This window comes from Schistocerca cancellata, chromosome 3 (genome assembly GCF_023864275.1).
Source record: "Schistocerca cancellata isolate TAMUIC-IGC-003103 chromosome 3, iqSchCanc2.1, whole genome shotgun sequence".
NCBI lineage: Eukaryota > Metazoa > Arthropoda > Insecta > Orthoptera > Acrididae > Schistocerca > Schistocerca cancellata.
Window position 1 is genome coordinate 229,262,720 of NC_064628.1, and position 12,458 is coordinate 229,275,177.

General features: G+C 40.6%; 1 protein-coding gene across 1 annotated transcript in view; it reads left to right on the top strand.

The window, feature by feature from the left end:
• The window catches only part of LOC126176686 (high affinity cationic amino acid transporter 1-like), a 181,902-nt gene that overhangs the window by 160,044 nt on the left and 9,400 nt on the right, over positions 1–12,458 (top strand). Inside the window, exon 13 of the mRNA XM_049923848.1 lies at positions 5,470–5,578. Within this exon, the coding sequence (XP_049779805.1) occupies positions 5,470–5,578 (109 nt within the window). The remainder of the gene's footprint in view (positions 1–5,469; positions 5,579–12,458) is intronic.

A 12,458-nucleotide genomic window follows, 5' to 3' on the forward strand; every position in this document is an offset into this window, starting at 1 on the left:
GCAGCTCTGATCATATCCTGGGGAGAAACCATACATCCCAAAAATGACAACTATGATTAAGCAGTTTTTATCTTAGAAGGCTTAACTTTATGCCCCCCCCCCCCCATACCGGCAAGTAAAAAACATTAAATTTAATACCTGAAAAGATTCTACTATCAAGGAGATGGTCAGCTGTGCTGCTCCATTCGAAAGCCTAAATGGAACACAGTTACTCTTATAGAGATTCCAATCACAGCGAAGGCTATGACTGGCTTGGAGTCTTGAGACGATGGAATCTGATAATAGGCTAGGTTGAGATCCAGTGTAGTGAAGACTTTAGTCTTGTAAAATCAGGAGAAACATGAATGTAGATTGGGCAGTGAAATGGACAGCAAAATTTCTTTTTGGTCAAGGCATAGTAATCTACGACAGGCCAAATTCCCCAATCTTCTTTTGGAACAAAAAATATGGGTATGAAATATGGAGAGCAGGAAGGTCTATTGATTCCATTCTTAAGTGGTTCATCTGTAACCGACCTGAGCTCTTTCATCCTTAGTGCAGAAATCCTGTATAGTGGATGCCTGACAGGAATATTGTCAGGAAGTTTAATATTTCACTTGCTGAATTTAGCAATTCCCAGAACATTGGTGAGCACATTTGGATATGCCTCATGTACACACTGCCACAGTGCATCCTACTTGGAAGGTAGATGATTAAAATTATCCATCTCTTGTTCCTGTGCTTCTCTGGCCATGTCAACCTGTGCCAGTGCTTCACAAGAATTGTCATAAAATTTATAGATACATTCCCTAGTAAAATATAATGAAAATCCTCATTCTTTCCAATTAACGATAAAACCATGTGTTGGATAAAGTCAGAACAAAGAATTATAGGTACAGTTAATTGACGGACTACCTTCACCTTAAATTTCCGAATGAAACCATGGATCCTCAGCTAAATGCTGAATTTCAGTTTACCAGGGCCATCCTACAATTACAAACTTCAGTACCCAGTGGTACTGGCACAGTGCTTGGCACTAGTGATACCATTCCTCACTAATCAATGACACCCTGTGTCAAGTAGGGCACAAACCAGTTCTCCATTCTTACTAACGTAAATAAGTAGAACAGGAGCAACAGGTGAAGCCACTATTCTATTACACACTATTCAGCCTAACCTTGCCCCTATTCTTAATCTCTAGTCAGTCAGTATTCTTGTTGTTCTTTTGCTGGATCCCCTGACAATCTTGTTTAAAATGGTCAGGACATCCACATCGAAAACACATATATGGCATCCTATTATCTGTGAGGTGTCCTTTTGTGCCTTTGTTATCCACCTTTGAATCCTGTATCTTGGTGTCTGTTGTTTGCTTCATATCTGCATAATATACACTGTGCACCAGCCAAGAGACAAGTCATAAAACTATGAATGATTGTGGTCTTGTTACACACAGCAAGCTAGGCCTATCCTCCAAACTTATACTTACACCAATACCATTGATAACCTTTGATTCACTACACGGTAAACACAATGCCTTTGCTGTGTGCCTGATATGCCACACAGTCATGCTAAGGGCTCCCCAATTTGTTGTATCTGCCATTAGTGCCTTTGCACTAATTCCTGTAGTGCCTGCGGGGATATCAATTGCATACACCAATACTCTTGTAATCCACTAAGACTATATTGCACAACCCTAGTTTATTAACATAATCCATTAAATGCCCTGTACACTTCTCCCCTGCAGGTCTGGAGGTTAGAATAGGCCTGAGGTATTCCTGCCTGCCGTAAGACGCTACTAAAAGGAATCTCACACTTTTCAGCCCTATGAGTTCAGGTCCCATTCTATGGTTTGACCAGCCACTTTCAAAATTCTACAGAAGTGTGGGCCATGTAGGGAAGAATGCTTTACTTGGTGCATGAGTTACCCATAGTGCTCTCAAATTCGATCGCCTGAATCTCTTGTCATGGCTTTGCATCTCCATCTGCTATTCAACTATTTGAGCGAGGACACTTTCCAGGGTATGTCATCTTCTTCCGTTGTCTCCTGTCCTCTTTTTCCCCCATGACAATATTGGATTTCTCTGCACCCAATATCCAGCACAATAGTCAGTCTGTTGTGGTGAGGCCGTCATGTACCCATTTGGTGGTAGCCCCCTGACGGCACAGGGATCGCACTGCTGCTGCCTGAGCTGTAAACTCCCCATGTATACGAAGGAGTAGATGCCTGTCTTCCTGGGGCATCAGGACTCCCGGCAATGGCCATCATGGCAGTTGGCCTTTGCTGTGGCTGGGTGGCACCTGTGGGGAGAGACCCTGATCATAGTGGGTGGCATAAGGGTGGATGACCCGCAATGAAGCAGACTAAGTCATCTCTTGCTGGTGACCGTACGGCACCAGCAGTCTCTAAGAAGGGCAAGTTCGAATACAGTGCTGACAGGTATGACCCTTAATCGTTTCCATCCATTGCTACACCATGGGAGGAACATAGGGCTGCAGAATGGATAGAACCACATTTGCCTCGGTTTTTAGTCTGTAGCAGAACTGATGCTTTCTACCTATGAAGCCTCAGTTTTTCATTGAACACCTTGAGGATAAGTTTGGAGAAGTGACAGAACTGTCCAAGATGTGAAACGGGAGAGTCTTAATTCAGACAGCATCTTCTGCCCAATCCTGAGCACTACTCACCTGTGGCAAGCTGGGTGATATTCCTGTTTCCATCACTCCCCATAAAAGCCTCAACATGATCCAGGGGATCATTTTCCATCGCCATCTCCTCTTGCAGTCTGACGATGAGCTCTGCACCAATTTAGAATGGCGGGGTGTTCGTTTCATCTGGTGCATTCATAGGGGACCCAAAGACAACACAGTTGCTACTGGTGCCTTCATCTTGGCCTTTGAAGGTGATTCATTGCCTGAAAAGGTCAAGGTGATGTTTTACAGCTGTGACATTAAACCATATGCCCCTCCCCCTATGTGGTACTTTAAGTGCTGGAAGTTTTGGCACACGTTTTCCCACTGCACTTCCAGTGCCACATGTCGAGACTGCGGATGTCCACTGCACCCAGATACTCCATGTGTGCCACCTCCCACTTGCATCAACTGTGGAGAGCACCACTCCCCCGGCTCATCAGACTGCCCAGTACTCCAAAAGGAGTGGAAAATCACGGAATACAAGACCCTGGACCAGTTGACTTACACAGAGGCTAAACATAAATTTGAAAAATAACACTCCATTCAGTTGATGTCGACATATGGTGTAGCTATGTCACCATCGCCATTCTAAGTGCCAGTAGTTCCTCACACTGTGCCCACTGTGCCACTGTGCCCCCAGGCCACCAGAATACATCTGCCCGCTTGTTGGTAGGGGGCAAATCTTCCTCCATTGCTCCCAAAGCGCCTACTTTGGGAGCAAGCCCCACGCAAACACAAGGGACATTGGTTCTCTCCCCCCTGCTGGAGAAGCAACAGCCTCCTCCAACTCCTCTCATGCAGAAGTGGTCCCTTGGGGCCCTCTCTCCCAAGGTATCCATTAATGCCACGGTGGACACTCGCCAGTGGCTCAAGGAGCCAAACGCTGCTGGACAAAAAGCTTCACGGTCTTCCTCCATGCCTGAAGCTACTTCAGAGAAGTCCTCCAAGCAAGCCCCTAAAGAGAGTCAAGAGGATAAGCAACCAAGTAAGTCTGCTAAGAAAAAGGACCCTCCGGTGGCCCCAACACCACCACTCCCTACCAGTTCTGCATCTGAGGAAGTGATGGATATCTTAGCATCCCCTGCAGGCCTGGATCTCACTGATGCCTCATCCACCATAGAAATGGCTACAAATACTCAATCAGTGGCAGCAGGTGACCCTGAAGCTTAACCTGCCTCCTTGCACACTTCATGCCTTCCCAGCCTCACGGTAATGTCATCCTCCGGTGGAACTGCAGAGGCTTTTTCCACCACCTGGATGAGCTATGCCAACTGTTAAGCTTTACACCAGCTTTCTGCATTTCTTGTAATATCCCCTATAGCCACAGAGGGCAGGGGCCCGCATTGCCGGGAACCAGGTTTACTGGAGGGCAATGCAGAGAGCAGGTGTAAAGCTCAACAGTTGGCATAGCTCAGCCAGGTGGTGGAAAAAACCTCTGCAATTCCACTGCAGGATGATTTTTATCCAGAATTTCCTGTCGCTTCGTACTTTCCATGTTCATGTTGGTGCCTGCCAAAAATCCCCACCCCCCCACCCCCCCACCCACCAATATCCAGGAGAATGGAGTTCCACAGGGCTCTGTATTGAGTGTATCTCTATTTTTAGTGGCCATTAACAGTCTAGCAGCAGCTGTAGGGCATCCATCTCACACTCTCTGTATGCAGATGACTTCTGTGTTTCGTACTACTCCACCAGTACTGGTGTTGATGAGTGCCTATAGGGAGACAACCACAAGGTGCAGTCATGCGCTCTAGCCCACAGCTTTCGGCCATAAAGTCATGGGTTATGCACTTCAACCAGAACCAGAACTTTACCTTACTGATGATCCCCTCACTGTAGTGGAGACATATCGATTCCTAGGACTTGTTTTTGATGCCAAATTGACTTGGCTTCCTCACCTTCTTCAGGTTAAGCGGAAGTGCTGGCAGCACCTCAATGCCCTCTGTTGCCTGAGCAACACCAATTGGGGTGCAAACCACTCTACGCTGCTACAGTTCTACAGTCTGGTTTATGGTTTGGTGGTGCCCTCAGCATTGCGTTTTCTCGACCCAGTGCATCACTCTGGCATTCACTTAGCGACAGGAGCTTTTAGGGTGAGTCTGGTGACCAGTGTCCTGGCAGAGGCTGGAGTCCCTCCATTGCAGGTCAGGCATGTGCAACTTCTTGCCAGTTACGTTGCACATGTTCATAGTTCTCCTGCACATAAGAATTACAGTCTCCTTTTCATGCCTACTGCGGTTCATCTCCCACATCGGCGGCCCAGGTCAGGGCTTTCAATTGCAGTTTGTGTCTGATCCCTTCTATCTGAAATGGAGTCCTTGCCTTTACCACCTACACTTGAGGTCCACTCACGTACACCTATATGGTGTCCTTTGTCTTTCCCTCTCCTTCACTCTTTCCTGATGAAGCAACCATTGGTTGCAAAAGCTAGAATTTTGTGTGTATGTTTGTGTTTGTTTGTGTGTCTATCGACCTGCCAGCGCTTTCGTTTGGTAAGTCACATCATCTTTGTTTTTAGATATATTTTTCCCACGTGGAATGTTTTCCTCTATTATATGTTATTTTTTATTACTCCTAATATTTACTGAGTAAAATATATTTGTCTTAACAACACTCTCTTCCAGACTGCCCCATCCCCCAGTCCCCATTTTATTGAAAATGACTACATGGTACATATAAACAAACTAATATTAAAATTTCAGTATACTTTCATTGCTTATGGTGTAAACTTGATGCATACATGTGTAGAGTATCTTGACGATAACTCTAGTAAGAGTAACACAGAAATTTTTATTTCAGGTACCATTTATACCCATTCTGCCAGCAACATGTATTTTTGTCAACACTTATTTAATGATGATGTTGGATGTGTTCACGTGGATCCGATTTGGTGTATGGATCATCATAGGTAAATATACAATTTGTTTTAAGAAGGTAGTGCTCTATAGCTCACAAATATTTGAATATGTCATAATAAACTGCAAAGAGCAGCTGATAAAAATTTCTTTGTTGTATATGAGTTTCAAGCCATAGATCATAATAAGGCTCATGTACATGGTGGTCCATCTGAAGTTTTGGATGAGATGAGATTGACATGAGATGACATGACCATGAAACAAGAGCTTGTCACCACCTCCATCTAGATAGAAAAAACAAGGCAAAGACGCAAAAAAGTATATTTTATAATGGGATAAAACTGTATAACAAATTACCACAAGAAATTAAAGAAATAAATGAGCCCCTCACTTTCAGACAAAAGCTTAAAACCTTTTTAGTAAGTAAAAGTTGTTATACTGTAAAAGAATATTTAACATAGATGTAGATTATTAGCAACATATGACATTATCACCAAAATATTATGTAATTATAAATGTGTGTATGACTAGTTATAAAAACTACACAAAATATGAGAAACCTGTTTCATTGTAAATGTAAATATGTACTCATGTGTTGTAAACTGACGACATCCATACAATATTTATTGTTCCACAGATGAATAAATAAATAAATAAATAAATTATCTTGAAAACTATACATCAGGTAAAAATAGTGGGTAAGACAAGTTCATAAGCTCAAAGGGGGACATCAAATGATACTACACATGACCTCCAGCCTCCACCCCCTTCTTAAATGGAAACACCCATTTTTTATTGCACATTCAGATTCTCCATAAAAAAGTAATCAAGTTTTGTCTGAAACATTTTTTTAAACCATTGACAGATGGCGCTGAAATTGAGAAAAAAGTAAAATTGGGGAAGAACTCTGATTCATTTAGAATTATCCAAGAAAGCCGCATCAGAGAGATAAAAAATGTACACCAATTCTTTTGTTACAGCAAATTAATCTATTTTGTACAAATTGTACTGTATCCTACTTTTGGCATCACCCAGAACCAACGACATGGACATAGTAGAATGATGTTCCCATCGGATGCTTCATTAGTGGGAGTCCCCTTGCCTCTCACATGTTGGGGTGCTTCATTAATGCGAGTCCCCTTGCCTCTCACAATTTGGGGTGCTTAATTAATGAAATTATCCATGAAGAAATTGTTCAAAATTATCCCCATTTGCTTCAAGGCATAAAGTCAATCATCTGCAAAAGTTGTTCACAGTTTGGAGCAGCACATCCCGTGGTATGGCTGCAAATGCTCTTTGAATGTGTTGCTCCATATCGTTTCTGGTTGTGGGCTGTCTTTCATAAACAATATTTTTTAAATAACCCCACAAGAAAAAAATCAGGAGATGTTAGGCCTGGCAAATATGGAGGCCACTGAATTGGTCCGCTGCGTCCTATCCACCGACCAGGGTACTGCAAATTTAAAATGTTCCGTGCATTTTTAGCATAATGGGGAGCTGCTCCATCCTGTTGGAACCACATTTGTTGCCTAGTTTCTAAATCAATAACTTCCATTAGGTCCAACAAATCATCGTGGAGAAGTTGTAAATAAGATTCTCCAGTAACATTTCGGTAAAAAAATATGGTCCTATCAAGTAACCATTTAAAATTCCACACCAGACTATTAACGACCATTTGTGTTGATTGTCAACGGGTCTGTGCCAGTGTGGATTGACAGGAGACCAATAATGACAATCATGACAATTTAATTCGCCATTGTTTTTGAATGTGACTTCATTGGTGAACATAACACATCTAAAAAAAAATCATTATCATTTCCAAGACCCATTGGCAGAAATGCACGCGTATTTGCATATCTTTCATCATTAATGCCTGAGTCAGTGTGATATGATACGCATGATATTTATGTGCCTTCAAAATCCTCAAAACAGTTGATTTCGGTATTCCACTTTCTCTCTGAATCGCACGACTAATAATTTTGGGATCCAGTTGAACACAGGTGAGACTGGTAAGGGTATGAGCATCATTTTCATTGTATTTGCAGTGATGAGGTGGATGGTGCATGTCTCCATTTTGAGCTCGTTGAGTGCAATTTCGAATAATGTTTTTGCTTGGACATCATCTGTTTGGGAAACGATCCGCATACGATTGTGCAACTGCAGCGTAATTGTTATGGCATTCACCTAAAATTAACATCATATTAACAATTTCTGTAGGAGGTTAATGAGCCATGTTTCACTAAAGAATAATTTACTTTCATCAGTTGATGTTTACGGTTCACAGTCTGAAAGGGAAGTGATGTCTGATCGCATTGCACTGACCTTTATACTGAGCCATAGTTCGCAGTTTGGCCACGGTAGTGCCACAGTTGGGTGAGTAGTGCCTCCCTCCATCAAAAACTGTGAAAGGTAGGATACATTTTGTAAAAAAAATAGCTTAATTTGGCGTAATGAAAGACTTGGTGTGCATTTTGTATTGATTTGATATGTCCTTCTTGGATCATTCTAAATAAATTGGAGTTCTACCCCAATTTTAATTTTTCTTAATTTCAGCGCCATCTGTCAATAGTTTAAAAATGTTTCAGACAAAACTTGATTACTTTTTTTATGGAGAATCCGAATCTGCAATAAAAAATGGGTGTTTCCATTTAAGGTTTAAAAGTTGCCCCCTGCCCCACCCAAGGGAGCGGGAGCTGGGGGTCACGTGTAGTATCATTTGTTGTCCCCCTTTGAGCTTACGAACTTGTCTTACCCACTAGTTTTACCCGAGGTATAGTTTTCCATCCTGTATACCATTGGTGTACAGAATACCCGATGATAATCTGTGGACTAAAACAGTACAACAAAGGAGAAAAGAATAGCAGTCAAAAACTAAATCTGTTGTTTCATTATAGCAGATTTAGATTTCAACTGTTACATAGTTTCCTTTGGTGCAAAAAATTACAAAACAGGAGAATCAGGAACAAAAGTAAGATTTTTTTAACAATATATTGTGAGTTCAAACATAAGCACTATATAGTTACGTACCATGTAACAATAGGTGACATTAGTCTAAAGTGTCACTTAGTAAACATTATTGGTTTATGTAGAGCGTACAAGGGTCTAAAATGTCAAAAGGTATGAAGCTAGCCACTGGCACATAAAAAATGAATGAATAAGTAAAATGAAGAAATCAAAATAGTACAATAAAACATGGTCTCCCTCTTTGGCATAACCTGAAATAATACATTATAAAAATACATTGGTGCCATCTCTGGGTGTATAGTATAACCATGTGGAATAAAACAGCATTACAATGTCGAATGGTATCGCGCTAGCCAGTGGTGCATAAAAAATTAACAAATAAGTAAAATAAAGGAATATATTAGAGTTATGAGAAACAAAATATGTTAATTCTTGGAGGCATGTACCATCTATGCAACCAGTTAACCAATTGAAGGCAGTTTGAGGGCAGTTTGTTTGTTGCCATGTGCGTTTCACTTGATTTATTTGGGAAGCATCCTCAGTGGCCTGTAATACATGTTTCCTTTTTTACTTACAATAAACGTATTATGTGGTACACACACACAAACACACACACACACACACACACACACACACACACACACACACACACACACACACACACAAAACAAATGGGGAAAAAAATCAAACACAAACAAGAGAAAGACAAACACACAACAACAGTTGGCAACACTGCACACCAAAAACACACATATGTTGATCACAGAATGGAAAGTGCAAGTGATATAAGTGACGTGACAAGTGTGGGTGAAAGAATGCCAGAAATCGGCCAGCTGGAGTGTGGAAAATAATGAATACATCTCGAGGACCACACATGGGTAAACAGCGCTGGAAATTATAAGTAACACCGAATGATAAGTTCACATTACAAACTTTGTGCTTCAAAAGTCGATTTTAACCTAAAAACACATGAGAAAGACATGGCAAAATGTAATATAACAGCATATTATATGTATCACATAATACGTTTATTGTATGCAAAAAAGGAAACATGTATTACAGGCCACTGATGATACTTCCCAAATAAATGAAGCAAAACACCTATGGCAACAAACAAACTGCCTTCAATTGGTTGCATAGGCAGTACATACCTCCAAGAATTTAAAGCAGCTAAAGGAAAGACGGAAAACAGAAAAGGGGGGAAAAAATGATGAAAATATGTTCTACTGGGTTTAAGTAAGGACGTGATTATATCGAATTGTGTGCCCTCATTGGGCTAATATAAGTCACAAACCAAGCTAAGGAATGACATAACTGCACTTAGTACAATTTTTTTACATTAAGTCCTTAAAAACAATTAAAAATATGAAAGTAGTATAGTAAGTTAAAAGAGCATCCATAAAAGGTGTACTGTACCAGCATGAAAAGCCAAACAACTCATGGACACAATATATATTACTGATGTCATGGACACAATGTATATTACTGATGTGCACCACACTGTAGCAATAACAATAACGTCATTAATATATTAAGCAATGGAGTAGATCTTTTGGCTTGTAAATCAACAGTGTGACAGTTTCAATTAATGTTAAATATATTGTGTAGCAAAGTATAATAAGTAAACAGAGTGAAAGTTTCAGACAGTGTAAATGTATTGTGTAGTGAAGTATGGTAGCCCTTAAGTGGGTGGAAACAGTACCTACCAAGTCAGTGGTGGTTTATTCCACATGGTTATACTATAAGCCCAGAGATGGCGCCAATATATTTTTGCAATGCATGATTTTACGTTATGCCCAGAGAAGTCACACTCTGTGCTATTGTGTGGAATTGTAAATGGATCTATCTTCATTTGTTTATAATGCAAAATTACACACTTTCCTGTAGTTATTGTTATTGACAGGGTGATTTGTTTTCTATGGTTTAACTGTTACTTCTGGACTTATTGTCAAGTACATTTTTTAATTTTTTAAAAATCAAATTATTTACCTTCACTTTTTTTTAAACTATTTACTGGTGCCTCAATAGAGGGCACCACACACCTATGTCACATTTTCTTCCTCATCAACCATGTAAGCAATGGTTTCAGTTCATGTACATCTCCTGTATCCTTTACACCAATCAATATTGTTCACTATGTGACACTTTGGACTAATGTCACCTATTGTTATTTGGTATATAACTGTATGCTGCTTACGTTTGAACTTATAAATCATTTTCAGCTATCTAACATTTGTTACTGATGATCCTTTTTTTTAAATTCATGTCTGCTGTAATAAAACAATGGATTCCATAATCAATGGCTTTTATTTTCTCCATGGTCTATGTGGAACAATTGCTGGTCATAATAGGATATATATGGATTCTAATATAATTAAAATAAATTTGTGTCAGTAACTATTGCCTGTTAATGTTGTTGTTTTACAAATAGAATTTTCACCTTTTTAGTGTCATTTAGTACTTCACAGGAATCAGTTATTACACAAGTAAGCTTCTTTGCTGATAACACAAAATTCCAGTGCATGGTAGTGTTCCATTATCATCAACAAAAATAATTACTCGCCAAGAGTGGGGGCAAATTAAGATAAATGCTAGGGCAATTAGTGTACAGGTGATCTAAAAGCTGAAAAGAGTTTTTCAGAGGAAGAGCAATTTTAAGAACGATATGGCAGAAAAATGCAAATATTATACTCATTAAAAACAATCTGGAAGGGTGAGAAAAATACAGTAACAATGTTGTTGTCGTCGTCGTCGTCGTCGTCGTCGTCTTCCGTCCAGAGACTGGTTTGATACAGCTCTCCATGCTACTCTATCCTGTGCAAGCTCTTCGTCTACCAGTACCTACTGCAACATACATCCTTCTGAATCTGCTTAGTGTATTCATCTCTTGGTCTCCCTCTACGATTTTTACCCTTCACACTGCCCTCCAATACTAAATTGGTGATCCCTTGGTGCCTCAGAACATGTCTTGCCAACCAATCCCTTCTTCTAGTCAAGTCGTGCCACAAATTTCACTTCTCCCCAATTCTATTCAACACCTCCTCATTAGTTATGTGGTCTACCCATCTGACCTTCAGCATTCTTCTGTCGCACCACATTTCGAAAGCTTCTATTCTCTTCTTGTCTAAACTCTTTATCGTCCATGTTTCACTTCCATACATACAAGAACAATGCAATATAGAAAGGGGATACATAAAACATGGGAAAATGTTGGAGAATGGTGAAGGATGGGAGCAAAGAAGAAAAAACAAGAGAATGAAGGAGAAGGTAAGAAATGGCGGAGGAATCAGAGAAAGAGAATGAATGGATGCCAGATATGGGTGGGATAGGGTGAGGAGAGGTAGTAAATGGAAAATGGTTGAGGAACAGGAGGATTGTGGAAAGAGAAGTGGGAAGACATCAAAAAACAATCACAATATAATGGTAGGAGCAGGAGGGATGAAAGAGTGAAAGAAAGAAGGGTAAGAGAGTGAAAATGAGAGGTTGTAGATAGGCATAATGAGAAACATGAAAGGATGATATGAGTGTGGGAGGGATGGTCAGAGACTGAACTATCAAGCAAGAAGACCCGGGTTCGAGTCTCAGCCGCAGCATAAATTTTACACTACTGGCCATTAAAATTGCTACACCAAGAAGATGACGTGTTACAGACACGAAATTTAACCGACAGGGAGAAGATGCTGTGATATGCAAATGATTAGCTTTTCAGAGCATTCACACAGGGTTGGCGCCGGTGGCAACACTTACAACATGCTGACATGAGGAAAGTTTCCAACCGATTTCTCATACACAAACAGCAGTTGACCGGCATTGCCTGGTGAAACGTTGTTGTGATGCCTCGTGTGAGGAGGAGAAATGCGTACCATCACATTTCCGACTTTGATAAAGGTCGGATTGCATCCTATCGAGATTGTGGTTTATCGTATCGCGACATTGCTGCTCGCGTTGGTCGATATCCAGAATATGGAA